Source organism: Castor canadensis, chromosome 6 (assembly GCF_047511655.1).
Source record: "Castor canadensis chromosome 6, mCasCan1.hap1v2, whole genome shotgun sequence".
NCBI classification, from domain to species: domain Eukaryota; kingdom Metazoa; phylum Chordata; class Mammalia; order Rodentia; family Castoridae; genus Castor; species Castor canadensis.
In genome coordinates, this window is record NC_133391.1 from 165052825 (window position 1) to 165069334 (window position 16510).

At 41.5% G+C, this 16510-nt stretch overlaps 1 protein-coding gene and 1 non-coding gene across 5 annotated transcripts in view; both read right to left on the reverse strand.

The window, feature by feature from the left end:
- Positions 1-5493, reverse strand: part of Otulin (OTU deubiquitinase with linear linkage specificity) — a 39146-nt gene extending 33653 nt beyond the window's left edge. For 2 of the 4 annotated variants that reach the window (XR_002212013.2, XM_074077712.1), the window contains exon 1: positions 5199-5490. Coding sequence is in view for 3 of the 4 variants with exons in the window: in XM_074077712.1 (XP_073933813.1) it covers positions 5199-5350 (152 nt within the window). In the remaining variant the exon portion in view is untranslated. Of the gene's footprint in view, positions 1-5198 lie in introns of all 4 variants that reach the window. The other 2 variants (XM_074077713.1, XM_074077714.1) reach the window with 1 other exon arrangement.
- Positions 5494-14127: 8634 nt separating this feature from the next.
- On the reverse strand, positions 14128-14318 carry LOC141424359 (U2 spliceosomal RNA). The gene has a single exon (XR_012449306.1). It is a non-coding gene; the product is annotated as a U2 spliceosomal RNA (small nuclear RNA).
- Positions 14319-16510: the final 2192 nt, after the last annotated feature.

The following is a 16510-nucleotide window of genomic DNA, read 5'->3' on the forward strand; positions in this document are numbered from 1 at the left end:
GTTCTCTAAACAAGTATCTTACCAGATAGCCACAAATACTACAGGGCCAACAGAGAAAGAACAAAAAGCAGAATGAACAGAACTGAATGCAAAGGGAAGACAGAGCACCAAAGGAGATTATGGAAAATAAAAAACAGTGATTCCGAATACAGCAAACAACAGAGACAAAGCAGAAACTGATGAGTGAGAGCTCCAGAGACTGTGCAAATCACTTTAGCCACAACTGGGTTTCACTCAGACCACGCACACTTCCTTGGCCACCAAGGGCAGATGGAAACAGTAATATGGCCCTTAAAAATGACCCCAAAGCTGCATCTCCTTGGAGAAAGTATAAGTTTTAAATTTAACTTATGAAGTTCAATCAACACAATCAGAAAGGAAGGCATTTAACAGACAGAATGAAATATTCAGCAATTTAAAGGAAGGAGGGAGGGAGGATGGAGAAAGAAAGAAAAAATTTCATTTTAAAAATACTTCAGGGTTAGAAATAAAACTCAGTACTAGAGTACTAGCCCAGAATACACAAGGCCTTGAGTTCAACCCTTAGCACAGCAAAATTTTTTTTAAAAATAAAAATACCTCAAACATTTTCCTTACTTTTTTACGTATCAGTATTAAAGCTGAAAAAGACAAAATGAAAGTACACATAAAGCTGAGAATCAGAAATAGGTAGAGGTTTGATGTCAAATTTTGTTTAGGAAAGGGAAGACAGTGAAACAATAAAAGATAAGGGATATTGCTAGCTAAAATCATCAACGCTGAACAGTTCCAGAAATTCGACAACTTTCTGTGTTAAGTGTTAGGGTGGGAATAGGGAGGTGTCCACACTGGCAGAGGCCACTGAAGCCCACAGATGCAGATGATCACCAACGCAAAAAAATTTTCCTTTTGGAAAACGTAAATATAGTTAGAAAAATGGTAAAAGAAAGACCCAAGTTTTAAATGATTCAGTTTCCTGGCATTCTAGTCACAATTACATTGTTGAGTTAAATATTAAAACCAAAACGCTAATACTTCCTGGTTAAAATTTTCCTCATCTAGCACCATGACATTATTTTAAAATATTTACGTTCCAAGGCTGGTGGAGTGGCTCAAGTGGTAGAGCCTAGAAAGTATGAGGCCCTGAGTTCAAACTCCAGTGCCACCAAAAAAAAAAAAAAATCCCACTAAACAGTATTTACCAGTTTTCTCATGAAGTAGACGTGTGATTTTTTTTAATTAATGCAAACCTTATTTATAAAAGACTTTTTAATTGTTCATACAAAATACAGTAACCCTTCAGGGCAACAGAGAGAAGAGATCACAAACTCAAAGGAAAACTATTAAAGAGCTTCTAGCAGCAAAAATCTAGGGAAGATTAGGACAATTTATTTTTAATATGAAGGCAATGTACCAAATTGATTAAGCTACATAACATTGCCTTATTTGCTCTGTTCAAAGACCTCCATACTAACAATTTTTGAAGACTTATTTTTAAAATGCTCACTAATATAAAGACAAAACCACATTATTTCTGAAGACAAGCTGCAAGTTAAAAGCAGAGCTCAGTGAAGCAGAAGACATTTCTATGAAGCCAATTTTTCAATTTCTGACTCAAGTAAATGTGTGATATGAAAACAATCACCTCTAATAGACAAGACGGTTTAATCATTCACCATTATGAACCTTTGCACCAAGATGCTGTTAGTTATCGAAAAGAATTGAGAATGGCTTTGTTCACTCTGAACTTGAGTGAGCCCTGCAGTTCATGCTTGACTTGGCCTGTCTTAGAAGACTAATGGCCCAGGTAGTGTAAGTGAGACAGAGTCCACCAGTGTGACACCAACATACCTTCCCACACAGACACAGGAAAAAGCAAAGACCACTCAACCCTGCCCTTCTCGACCGCTTAGTGGTTGCAGAGAGGGGAGACAGCACATCAAATGTAGGAAAGTACCGGCACCCAAGCCAAAATTCCAACCCCCCCTTCTATAAGTGGACTTTCCACAACTGGTTCATGCTACTCCATGTGACTTCCAGAGGTATACGAGGCAAATGTAGCCGCCCTCACAATGAGGTTTGATTCTTAGAGACATCCTAGTTCTGACCACGAAAGCAGGCTCGTCATCCGATGGAGAAAGGAAAAGGGGCCATTATATCCCATCTCATACACCTAATCTACACAACATATTCTAGGAGCTTGGGGGTAGGGGGAGGCAGAAAACACACCACATACTAATATGCTCAGCAACACCCAAGATCAATAGCTTTAGCAGTATTTTTTAGTGTGTGGGTGGGTCACAGACCCTTTTCGAGAATTCGTATTTTTCAACATTACACAAATTTTGTCTTCAATTTCACAGGGCTTCACAGATGGTATGCCCCCAACACAACCTGCCTGTGAACCCTAGATTCAAGCTCTGTCCCACCCTCAGGCAGACCTAGAAAAGCCAGAGTAGTCTCTCTTCTCAATTCCTTAAGCATTTCTGGCCTGGCCACAGACCATGTCCTTGAGAACCAGTGTGGCTTAGGTGAGCTAAAGGTAAAAAGCAGACCAGCAGGGGTCAAATGTGGGGGGGCTAACAGGGTAAAGAATACAACATAGGAGACCTGCTACAAGGGGCAGGGAGGGAGCTTCCAGAAAGTCAACTAATCTGGTCTAAGACCTCTTCAAATGCGACCCTAAGTTATCCTGTGAGTCATTTGTTGGCTGACTTCTCCTGGGGGTTGCCCAGGACATGCCAACCAACAACACCCCTCAAATAAGCTAGCTAGAGAAAAAAAAAAATGCAGTGAGATTTAGAACGTAGCATATCCATGTGGTTTATATATCCCTCTTCCCCACTTTTCTCCCTTGTGAAATACACTGAGCTAATTAGAAAGGAATCAGAATAACTTGTGCTACTAGGAAATGAGCCATCCCTCCTATCCTCCAAAGAGTCACATCCTAAATATATTATTCGGCTGCAGAAGGTAGGCTATGATTTGAATTCATAACTGCTTCCCACTAAGTGTATTAAAAATTACTCCATGGAATATCTCAAAACACTGTCTTTATGTTTTGAACTACCAGGTACAAATATTTTAATTGATTTTATCTGGATGGAAAGAAAGGCCTTGGCTCCAACAACATTTAAAAAGAGCATTGAATTATTTATTTAAATTTACATTCACATTATTAAGCTGCATATACCATCATGTAGGACTTTACATGCATACATTACACTGTACATTGCAGTCCAGTTTCTCTAGTCCCTGAGAAAACATCACAAAGAGAAGGTGCCCTATTACCCATATAACGCTGACTCAAAAAGACAGAATAGGCTACAAAGCACAAAACTTAAGATATGAGATTGGAAAGTTAACATCTGAAAGTTACATTCATCTCCTTTGATTCCCCCATCTGATGAGGAGAAAGGGGAATGGGATAATTAAACACGACAAAAGCAGGAAGAAAAGAAATTAAGCTGCTAAGGAAACCACGAGCCAGAATACCTATGGGAGAGGTGGCCTGAAGCTTGCTGTCATCATAAATCATGCCCCCCCTATGGTTTTGCTGAGGAGCAGTGTGGGGATACCACTCAAGAATCAGGGGAAATGGCCCTGAAACCTACTACCTATGTCTTCCTGGTCAAGCTGCACCTAAGGAACCTGTAAGATGACAAACCTATGCTAGGTGGTTCAGGTTCCTTTTAGCTTTAAGTCTACTGCCAGAAGACAGAAGAAAACTTTTCCTCAAGCAAGCCCACTCCCCACCCCACTCCATCTCCCAGTGTTCAGACTCAGAACCACATCCATCAGAAAACCGGCCACACAACTATTCGTATTTTTGCGAACATGATAATGGCTTCAATTTTCGGCATCTTTCAGAGGGCATGAAACAACATAGGTCAAGGCACCTGAGAGGCAGGCATCTAAATGGGGGCCCAGGGCAGGAGGAAGGCATGACAGCAGCAGTTAAGAAGCAGCATGGGCCCCAGGAGGGGCAGAGACAAGAGTCCCCAGGCTTAGCCCTCTGGAGGGGCTGAGGCAGGCCTCTCACCCAGACAGAAAACTGGCAGTCACAGATCAGATCAACTCACACATGGGCCTATGTATTGGTTCCAATATAAAGAAAAATAATGTCACTGCTTAAAAACCGGGCTATGTAATACAAAAGCCAAGATAGCTGGATTCAACAACTACTGACGAGAGTTTAGGGAACCCTGGCGTCCCCAGTACAGAAGCACAAGCTCTCTAGTCCACACCTGGCTGACTTCACTAACAAGTTATTTACCTGCCTAGCTCTTGGAGAAGTTTGAGAGCTCCCACCTAAATCTTTCCTCAATGACCATTAACACCCATTAAATGAATAATTGCCATCACACTTGGGTGCCCAAAAAATGAATAATGTCAAGACCCACTGCAAAGCACTATGCAGATGGCTTACTGCAAAATATTATGTACATAACAGGCATCCAAAGGACCTCTTTTTAGGAGGTAGGATAAAAGGACCTCTAAAGGTCCGTTTAAACACCTTACAATTTAACTTTCCAGCCAATTAAAACGCAGATCAAACTGGCTGAGTGCTTTGTCAATTTTGGTAGCCCAAAGGCATTCACACGGGCTTGGAACTCGAAAGTGCAGGAAAATGTCACCCGCTTCCCACCGCACCGCAGACCCTTGCAGCAGTACAGGCGCGCGGACTGCAGGGTTCTTTCTCTCCAGGATCCAGGAGGGCATCGCTCTGAGCACCACTGACTTTCGCGTTTAAAAGCGAAGGGCGGAAGGAACAAGTGCCAGGCCGCGACAGTGTGAGTCGGCCCGGGTCAGACGGCGTCCAAAGTCTGTCCAACAGGTGGGACGCTCGTCAAGTTGCGACTTGCCTTCAAGAGCAAAGATGTCGCACGGCACTTTTCCTGCGCCTGTGACAGAAGCGACCTTACTTCCTCCCCGGGTCAGGTTGGAGGAAAGTTAGTGAGTCACACTACTCTTCTTGGGTTCGTTTCCCAAGTTTCTAGCGCTTTCCCTAATTTTAGAGAAGCGCTGATGTCAAAGCCGGAGTTGGGGGGGAGGGACCAGAACTGTGACTGCGGCCCCAGGGAAACAGGTCGTCAAATTCCTCCTGGTCGCGGACGGCCTCCCTGAGAGGTGGGGAAGCCGAAGGGATCCCGGTCCACCCAGCCGTCCCCGGGGACCCCGAACCCTCTGCCGCCCCAGCCCGCGCCCCGCGCACTCACTGCTCGGCTGGGCACTGCATCGCGGGCCGGGAGTGCCCGCCAGCCACCGCCTTCCCGCCCTCCCGCGCCGCGGCCCCCGCCTCCCGCGCCGGCATCTCCGCGCAGCTCGCGCCCGGCCACGCTGCGGGCTGGGGCATGGTCTCCCTACTCATGCGGCGGCGGCGGCACCAACGGGGTTCACCCGCTCCCAAAGATCCGAGCCCCAGCCGTCCGGGGCCGTAGCCGCCGCCGCCGCTGCCGCTCTGCTGCCGAGCGGCTCAAAGAGCTCGGCAAGGCACTTCCGCGCACGTCATCACGGCCCGCCCCGCGGCCTTTAACCCGCGGCAAAGGGGCGCGTCTGGAAAGGGGCGGGGCGGGGCGGGGCGGCGGGGCGGGGCGGGGCGGGGGGGCGGGAGGAGAGGCTGAAGGCGCGGTGCGTCCTGTGCGCATGTGCGGGTCGAGTCGCAAGGCTGGTTCAACCGGCGCGGCACGGCCTCTGCGCATGTCCCGCTCCCCCGCGCTGGCTCCGCTCCTCCGCGCTGCCCCCGCTCCTCCTCGGAGCCGGTCCCCGGCGTGAGAGGCGGGGTGAAAACAAGGAAGGCAGGCCTTGGGAACGAAGGGCGCTAACAAATTTTGGACGCCCTGTAATGTCGCTGGAGGCTCCCGGTTGTTGCCTTCCGTTGCTGTAAAGCCGGAGATGCGGAAGGGCCGCGTGGGACGGTGGCGGAGCCCGCGGGCTTTGGTCCCCGCTATGGGGGTCACAGTTAAGCAAGCGCGTCAGCGTTGTGCCTGGGTTTATTCTCTCACAGGGAGGTTTTCATTTAAGAGGAGCAGAAGCAAAGAGCAGACTAACACTTCAGAGCTCGGAAGGTGAAATGTTTGCTCCATCTTTGGGGGGAGAGTTAGAGGAGCAGCCTGGAGGGATGGGCAGCCAAGAACCAGGACCAAAATACGGAGAACGGCCAGGCCAGGGCAGCTCAGACGCCCGCGGGAGGCTGGGGCGGGACGGGTAGAAAGCGGGGCGTTTTAAGGAAAGATGAGGCGGAAGAAATACGGTGGGTGAACTGCGAAGCTTGAGATTGGTCTTCCTTGAGAGATCTCGACGTCTGCAGTTTAGAGTGAGGACTGGCGAAGGCCAGGACAGCAGAAGGCGAACCCGTATGGAGACGATGTTTGCTTTTTGAAGCAAAAGTCTGGGGTGTTATTTTTCCTGTAATTCTTGAAAAGGTAATAAATGCACATGGTGAGAAATTGAGAGCATTATGAAAGAATATTTTAAGGGTGTGGATTGCAGAGGGTTGAATGTTGTTCTCTCCCTCGCCCCCGCCACCACCAATTTGTTTCTATTTGGAAACCACATAATTTGATCACTTGTAAAGAGTCTTTGCATAAAGTAGTTAAATGAGGTTACACTGGATTAGAATGGGCTCTAAATCTAATGACTGGTATTGTGAGAAGGCAAACAGATACATAGGCACGGGGAACTAGGCCATGTGGGGAACGAGGCAAGAGACGGGAGTGAGGGAGCCATAAGCCAAGGAAAGCTTTTGGAGCCACCAAAAGCTAAAGCGAGGAAAGATTATTTCAAAGAGCATTTCAGAAGAAGCTTGGCACTGCCAATGACCTGATTTCAGACTTGTAGCTTCCAAAACTAAAAGAATGAAGTTCTCTTGTGTGAGCCACCCAGTTTGTTGTACTTTGTTGTGGCAACCCTGGGAAACGAATACAATGCTCAACGTGGAAAGATACAAAATTCTCTCAGGCCAAGTTTATTTATATAGTCCTACCAAGTAGAGATTCTGGATTCAATATTTTATCCCAAAGGGTTATAAAAGGCTTTAATGTTGTATTTGGATGTAGAGTATGTTTTTTTCCTATTATGCATGTCATACTGAGAAAATAACCAGAGATGGATTTGGGGCCCACTTGGCCCACTGTGAGAAGGATCTGAGTAAAAACTCCATCTCTCATTTAGCCTCTGTCCACCCAGAAGAACCCACACTAAACAAAGTGGAAGTGCCAGAACTGCTAAGGTACACCTTAGTGGAAGGTAGCCAAAGGTTTAGGGAGACTGAGATGTTACAGAAGATTTATTATGTAAGACCTACTTTCCCACCTCAGGAGGATACAGAGAACAGACCTTTCACCATGATTGTGTGAAGTAAATTTCAAGGGGATCCCCAGCATCCTGCAAGAGATCTGTGGTTGCTCCTGTCTATAGTGATATACATATATTACAGGGGAAACTGACTATCAGATTGAGATTCCTAAATGCAGTGGGGATAATGGGAATACAGGGTGGCAGCAATGAAGGGTGGCACTTACTTGCCAAAAGGCAGGTGACATGGTTACTGTAATGGCCAGCAGAACCAAAGCAGTATTGTCTTACTTGCAAAGACCTGTGGTGTTTGCCAGTAGGAGATCAATTCTTAACTTGTCAGGCAGTAAATAAACCAAAAGCAATACCACATTCTCAGGGGGACTGCAAAGATTAGGGCCATGTCAAAGACTTGAAATGGTGGTACCACATCCCTTTTCAATTTGGCATGCATGGAACACAGGTCCTGGAAAGTGATATTGGAGTCTCACAAATTGAATTATGTGGTGACTCCAGCTGTACTGCTATTTTGAGTTTTTGGTTTTTTTCTCATGGGTAAAGAAGAAGACACAATGTTTTTTACTGAAGCATTTTCTGAATAACAAAAATTGGAAACAAACTAAGTGTCCATTAATAAAAGAATTACTATAAAATGTGTGACAATATAGTGAAATACTGTAGACTAATGGGAATGAGAGTATCAATATGAGAAAATCTTAAACACGTGGAATGGAAAAAACCATGTGTAGGGTGGTATGCATGGCATTATACAATCCATTTAAAGTTCAAAACCACAAAAGATAATAGCAAAGGCCCGAAAATCTGCATAGAAATAATACTCATATATTTGGCATTGTTTTTACCTTGGTGATAATGACCTCGAGTGGGGGCGGTTTGTTCCCCCAAAGCCAGGGATAATTGCATTTAGAAGTAATGGATCACATAACTGGCATTTTAAGACTGTCACCTCCCTCACCATCTTTGTCTTTATTTTTATTTCACTGTAATGCTGAGGATATTTTTTTTTCTGCCTGTGCTTTTTTTTTCATTATTGTTGTACTAAGGGCACATTGTGACATTTACGAAAGTTTTTACAATGTATCATAGTTGAATTCATCCCCTCCATCATTCTCCTTTATACTTCCTGCCCCCGTTCCTGGAATAGTTTCAACAAGTCTGATTTTTCCATTTTCATATATGAGTGCGTAATATTTCCACTGCAGTCACCCTCCTACACCCTTTCCTTATATCCTCCCTCCTCCCACTGGTGCCAACCCCCAGACAGGACCTGGTTTACCTCTTTGTTCTGCTATTTTGAAAGGACTTGGTTTTATTGCTTGAGAAAATCTGGTACTGAGTATGCAGATACTGGTTGACAAATGCTTTTTTCCTCTACATCCATTAGGGGGAAAAAACAAGCTATTTACTTCCAACTGGGAAAACCAGCAATATCCCTTCCTCCCCTACCACAGAGATAAATGAACTCTTTGGCCCTGTGTCATAATTTAGTCCATAGCAGCCTTGTTCACTTTTCCCTTCTTCCAGGGAACCTCACAAGTTAGTCCTGGTGAGCAGGAAGTAGCCACCACTCTGGACTTATTGGTAATATATTTGCAAGTCACAGTGTGGGAAATAAATTTCCCAAAACTTCAAGAGCCTTCTATCTCAGTGAAATTTTGGGGCTGGGGTCAACATTGTAGGACATATCAAGACACCACTTCTAAGATGAAGAATAAGTTGTTGCATCTGGCCCCTTCTACAACCAAAGAAAAAGAGAAAGAGCAGCTCAGTGCCTAGTGGGAGAAAAGAAGACTCTGTAGTAATGCCAGTTGCTCCATCACTTGGGCCTATGATCCAGAGGTCCAGTAGTGCTTGAAGGGGCAGCGACAGAGGTAGATGCTGGTTAGTCTTTGACAGGCATCTTAGGTGAATAACAGTACAAACACTTAGGATTTGGCAGCAAAGGCCTACCACCCTCTGCAGAAAAGTACTCTGCTTTTGGTTTGCTACCTGACCCTGTTAGGATGAAGGTTTAACCATGACACCTAGTTAGCATATGGCCTGACCTCAGTGGTATGTCCTGTTGCTAGTATGTAACCTTGACATGATCTGATGAAAGTCGTTTTCCTTCTCCAAACCATAACCCCACACTAATGAAAAAACATCAGACATCAGATAATTCTATTCAAAGGGCATCCTACAAAATATCTGTCTAGAACTCTTCAAAACTGTTAAGGTCAACAAAAACAAAAGTATCCTGCTCAGGTTAGATTATTCCAAAGAAATCTCAATAAACCATGGTCTTAAGTAGTAATAATGTATGAATACTCGTACATTAATTACAACAAACATGCCATACCAATGTCAGATGTTAGTAATACCGGAAATTGGATGTGGGTGTACAGGAACTGCCATCTTCTCAAATTGTTTTTGTAAATCTAAAACTGTTCCTAAAAATAAAGTCTTACATTTTTTTAAAATCCAGCTCAGGCCAGTCGCTAATAACTCATGTCTATAATCTTAGTAACTTGGGAGCCTGGGATTGGGAGGACTCTGATTCAAGGCCAGTCCAGGCAAATAGTTTGTGAGACACCCACCTCCAAAAATAACCAGAGCAAAGTGGACTGGAGGTGTGGCTCAAGCAGTAGAGTACCTGCTTTTGAAATGCAAAGCCCTGAGTTCAAACCCCAGTCCTACCAAAAAAAAAAAAACATCAAACTCAGATCACCGTGTCATAAAGTGACAAACCATTACTTTCCAAAATAATGAAGCACATCCAGTCATATTGCTCTTATTTTGTACTTCAGCTTAAAAATCCAGAGATTACGTCACCTTTATCTCTTCTTTTAAATTTTTCTTCTGTTGTATACATAATACTTAGATGTACAGGTATATGTGTGAATTTTTAAAATGTTTATTGGAGATATGCTAATTTTTACTGAAATAAAACTACATGATTAGAATTGCATAAGTGTTGGACTAGTAAGTCAAAACTAAATTAGATTTTCTTAGAGTCAGTCATGAGCAGAAAGCCCATAAACTAATATAACAGCAAGCCTACTCTTGTGTCAAAAAAAATACTATAAGCTTAAGTAAGAGCCCATATAACTGTGCTCCAAACAACTCCAGCTAGTACCCAGGTTCCTCCTTGACTCAAACATTAGATAACTATAAGTAATGTAATGGTATTGTGATTTGCAAATACTTAGTAGCGTATATTTACTCACCTTGAATTAACACATCTACTTCAGTGGCTTTGCTTAGGCTAAAGTATGAAAAACTCCAAGCTAATTTTCATTGCATATTCCAGCCTTTATTTGTAATAACTATTCACAAAGAGTACTTCTGATCCATTACAGTGTACTTGTTGGTTTTTAATATTCTTTAAGGAACTTAGTACAAGTTGAGTGCATAACCCCTTTTTAATACCATAAGTTCATATTTTACAGCAAAGTCAAAACACACTATTTTTACTCTATGGAATTTCCCAATGCCACAGCAATAGAAAATAGAAAAAAAAAGTATACTCTATACATCAATTTCTATAGTTTTAATAGGAAAGGTACTTTTCTTAATTCTAGTTTCATAGGCTCTTAAATAGTACTCAAGCTTGAAAAGAAGAATTGTTAGTTTCACTTAGAAATTACTCCAGGAACACTCAAGCATTTATTTGACAGACCTCTTTTCTCCAGCATGCGTCTTGATTATGGAATGCTTATTTTTAAAAACAGAAGAAAAAAAAAAAACCTTTGCAGCTTTGAGGCTAAACTAAATTACTTCATAGACAAAAAAGGGGAGAATAATCCAATAAACAGAATACCTTGCAGTAGTATCACTTTACCTGGAAACCCCCAAAACTTTCCCCAGGAGTTTTTATTGGGAGAAGTATGGGTCAAAATGAAATTTACTTTATCATGAAAATGAAACCATTTCAATAATTGCAAAGATGCAGTTATAATTCATGGACTTGGAGTTCTAGAAAACATTAAACCAGTCCAGCAACACTTAATTTCATCCTAAAGACATTATCCAGGCAGATGATAATGTTATTGGAAGATCTCTTAAAATAGAACTTCATAACCATAGCACCTCAGTATCTGCTTTTTTTGCTTATTCCCACCAAAAAAATATCAGATACTGAATCTCTAACCCCCAGTGTGTATTTGGAAATAGGGCCCATGAGGAGGTGACAAAGGTTAAATGAGGTCATAAGTGTAGGGCCCTAATGTGATTGAGGGATGAGAAGAGAAAAGGACACCAAAGCTCACTCTCTCTGCAATGTCAGAACAGCAAGAAGGCAGCCATTTGAAAGCCAAGAAGAAAGCCTCATCAGAATCTGAATCATGGTCATACTCTCCAGTCCCCAGAACCGTAAGACCATAAGTTGTAAGTCACCTAGTCAGTGGTATTTTGTTATGGCGGACCACGCGGACTAAGACAGTATCAGAAAGTAGATCCTTCCACTTAGCTTTTAAGACAAAGACATGGGCTCCTTTGGAAAGGAAGCTCATCATTCATGCTGTACACCAGAACTCAAAGGAGCTGGAACTGCAAATCATAAAAGTTACCTAAGAAAGAAAGGTGAGGAAGAGATCCCATGTAACTTGTAGTATTTGCATCTCTTCAGGTAGTCTCATGTTAGGTCATTTATTCAAATATAACCCAATCTTATTACCCTATTACTGGTGATAAGATAGGTTGTCAATCTTACTTAAAAATCATACCAGACTATTTCTGGCAAAGTAACAAGGGCTTTCTGGACCTTTCTGCTAATGGATTTTGCTCTTTTCTTGGTCCAGAATTCATAGGATAGTTGAGTAGGTCATCTTCAGAATGTAAGGATGTAAAATTTTATCATTGTTGCTTTATTCCCAAAGCCCTTGGCCACTAGAATCCACATTAAAATATTAATCCACATTAATAGGTCTTCAAACTGAGGTAACTTTAGTTCCTGGGGTACAAGACTGTATAGTTACACAGCAGAGGCCTACTGGGAAGGCTACCTTTCACAAGTACAGGAGAGCATGGATATGCCTTTTCTCCTTTCCAACCACTTCCTTTCCATTTGCCACATTTCTACACAAAAACAAAACTTACCTCTCAACCACCCCAATCTTACACAGTGTGTGCCTCAAGAGCTGCACTGTCAACACAGTATCCATGCATGGTCACTGAACATTTGAAATGCAACTGGTCAAAATAAGATTTTCTGTTCATGTGAAACACAGGATTTCATGGACACACACATATGAGATCACATAATTTTTATATTAATTACATGTTGAAATGGCAAAATTTTGGAAATACTGCAATATATGAAATGCTAATTTCACCTTTTTTTAACTTTTTGAATGTAGCTACTCAGAAATTTTACTATGTATTATGTGACTTGCATTATGTTTCTAATGGATGGTACTCTTCTAGAAATTCAAAGCAAAAGGGACAGAAATAACAGCAAGCTGCTGATTGAGTGACAACCCCTGGCACCTCTCACAGATACACCAATTGAACAGCTGCTCTCACACCAAACTTCTTCCAGAAGAGCTAAGGAAATTGGGGCTGACAGCACAGTAGATTTAGCTACGTCGGCATCTCAGGAACATGCCAGCAGATGCTGGGAGGTATATACCAACTGAGCATCAAATCTGGATTGGCCAGGAGGGAACCTGATGGGTATAGATCCCTGGCCTAGCTCTGCCACAGGCCCTTCCAATGAGGCCTCATCAACTGTGTCACAGACCCTCCTGTGAGTCAACAGATTAGAAAACTGAACCAGCACAGCACTGCCATTAGCCACAGGTGAGGTTTGGAAATCTATGTATGGACCTAAGTGACATGATCAATAGAGAAGGTCAACAAACCAAGAGCCCAGCACTGCAGGGTCTGACATGGGAACCACAATGGTCCAAAGAAGAACAACGTCTGAGTTGACAGGGCCTGGGAAATGTGAAGGATACCACAGGTCAAGTGTGGAGTATCTGGTGTCTGGAAGGTTAGGAGCCTGGCCCCTGGGAGTAGGTCATCTTCAGAATATATCTACTCTTATACTGGGGCCCCAGCTCAGGGACCTGAGTGGTCATTCTCCCACTGACCTAAATGAGACAGCCCTACTGACCTAATTAGTTCAGTCATTTAATTAATTAATTAATTGAATGAATGAACAAATAAGCAAGCAAATGAATAAATAAATAAGGAAGGAAAGCAAACAAACAAACTGCTCTGGGAAAGAAAGGTAACCACCCTCCTCCCCAACAGCAAGAAAATATTGACTGCTTTTGTCTTTGTGTTTTGGGGGGGTTGTTTGTTTTGGGTATTTATGTTCTCTCTTTCTTGCCTTCTTGTTTGTTCTCTTTCTAACTTCCTTTTTTGGCAGTCAGTATGTGTGAGCCACAACATCCACCTTTTCATATTCAATTTTTAACCATATCTTCTCACTCCCTCTCCTGTCACCCTTCCCTATTTCTACTTTCTTTCACCCACAATTTAGAGTAGTTTCCTCTTACTTTCTTATCTCCTATTCTCCCATTCATAATCCTTTGCTGTCATCATTTCAAGAAGGTTGTAGGTTGCTAGATTGCCTTTTCTCTCTCTTGCTCTTTTCTTTCTCACTATACATTTAGCTAGATCTTTTCGATCTCCTTCTTCTTTCTCATTACCCTATGCTATTTACTTTAGCAGCCTTCCCTTCCATTCTTATTACACCACACATCTTAATCCATAAATATTATCCGTTCCATCCTCTTTCCATTATTACCATTATTAAGTAATCTCTTACTAGTTCACAAAGTATTATCTTTGCTTCTTTATTATTCTAAAGGTATTGGTGGTGATCTATTTTTTTTTAAGTCCCCAGAGGGGTGTACCATTCCTGGAGGTACTGAAATACCAGGTCAATGAAGGGAGTGACTGGAGTAAGCTCTTATTCCATTACCCTGCTCCAAAAATCCATTCAATGTATTATCCTCAGATAGAAGATGTATCAGATATTAAACTGATAAGCACAAATACTACACTTGATCTTAGTCAAAAGGCTGAGAAACAATTCAGTGAATATTCTTAATTAGGAATTACCGTATTCTCATATTGGGGGTGTCTATCAGCCATGATTGTTTTTGTATCTAATCCTTTCCTTGAGTGGAATATGGGGCTGCAATCAGTGTCTTGAGCATGGAGGGCAACTATTTGATTACTAAGCCATAATCCCAGTCAAGTGGTGAAGAAATACACCACAACATAGCCACTACATAGTAATAGTAGTAGCCTATACATTGTGAATACTTGAACTGAAATTACACAGGAGATTAAAAACTCCAACCAAAAACTTAACCTTAGGTGTGTAAATCCCAATGTAGAATCACAAGTAATATGAAAAAATAAGGCAATATTTCCTCCAAAAGTCAACAATTTCACAATAAAGAACTTAAATGACAGTGAAGTAGATGAAATAATGAACTCAAAAAAACAGCAATGATAAAAATGATCGATGAAATTAAAGAAGACATGTATAAATACCTGAATGAATTCAAAGAGAATGAAAATAAACAACTACATGAACTCAAAGAGAATTCAAATAGACATCTGAATGAAATAAGAAAGACAATGCAGGATATGAAAAAGGAATGCAATAAAGATATAGAAATCCTGAAAAAAAATCAAATTGAAATTTTGAAAATGAAAAGCTCAATAAGCCAAAAAAACCTCAGTTGAAATCCTTTCTAACACAGGGGAGCCAGATAAAAACAGAATATCAGGGCTTGAACATAAAGTATAGGAATTAGAATAGTCAATAATTCTAGAGCTAATACATGCCGACGAGCGCTGACCCCCTTCGCGCGGGGGATGCATGCATTTATCAGATACTTGGATAACTGTGGTAGAATAGTCAAATAAAGGCAAAGAAGAGATACCAAGAAAGTATGAGTGGAACGTGCAAGACCTCTGGAATGCCATTAAAAGACCAAACCTACAAGTCATGGGTGTAGAAGAAAGGGAAAAGATGTAAGCTAAAGGCAGAGATTATGTATTCAATAAAATAAGAGTGAAAAATTTCTTCAGTCTTGAGAAACAGAGGGTTTTCCAGAACACCAAGCAAACAAGGCCAAAAAAGAAGCTCCCCAAAATACATGATAGTTAAAACCCTAAATATACAGAACAAAGAAAAACTACTGAAACCTATAAGACAGAAAAGTGAAGTCAGATATAAAGGCAAACCCATCAGACTAGCAGCAGATTTCACAATAGAAACTCTAAAAGAGCATAATGAAACACACTAAATACTGTTTGAAGAGGGGGAGGAGGAGGAAAGGGTTTGGATAGTATAATAGAGGGGATAAATTTGATCAACTACATTGTATACATCTATGGAAATATCACCATAAACCCCTTTGTAAAATTAACGTACATTAATTTAAAGAAAGGGGAACAGTTGCAGTAATGCTTTGAGAGAAGCCTCCAATATTAGGCACCAAAATCTTCTCTTTCCTTTTCTTCCATTTGCTATTTAAATGGAATAGTTTTGCTGAATGTTGATTCAGATATATTGTAGAGAGGGACAGTAAGGGTTATTCAGTGTGGCAGAGAGAGCTCTATATGACTGTGGGCAAGTGACTTAACTTTAAGTCTCAAATTTTCAGCCTTTAATTTCACTCAAAGATGCCTTGCTCCCTGGAGCATCTCTGGAGAACAAAGCAAAGAATGTAAGATAAGAAATATTAGTGACATCTTATTTCACTCAGGTGACAGATTCATGGCAAAGTCTCTTCCTTAGCTAGCACTCTCCTCAGAATGGGGATTTAAAGTGAGATTATTATATCATAACACCTTCCAGAAACAGAGAAGACAAACAACTCCAATAACTGGATAATCAATCCTTTGCAGTTCATGTAGTTTCCAATGATTTCCTTTCAAATTTGGGAGATCTAAATGATATTGAAAGTAATATCAAATGAAAAGTTACTATGATATTTTTCATATGCAATCAGAAGTTCCAAGAATTTATTTTTTAACAAACCTCTATTTCCATCTATTTATAAGAACAGTGTTTCTCAGTGCTTACATCTTAAAGCCCAAAAGTAGGAACAGAATTTAAATCAAATCCTATTTCCAACAATAAATAGCATTCATCAATAAATTTTGAAAGTGATGTATCCAATAAAATTTTACTTATATACATGTGATAATTACAAAATTAGTAATATATTATTTTGACCAAATTTTCATTACTAATAAATTTTCA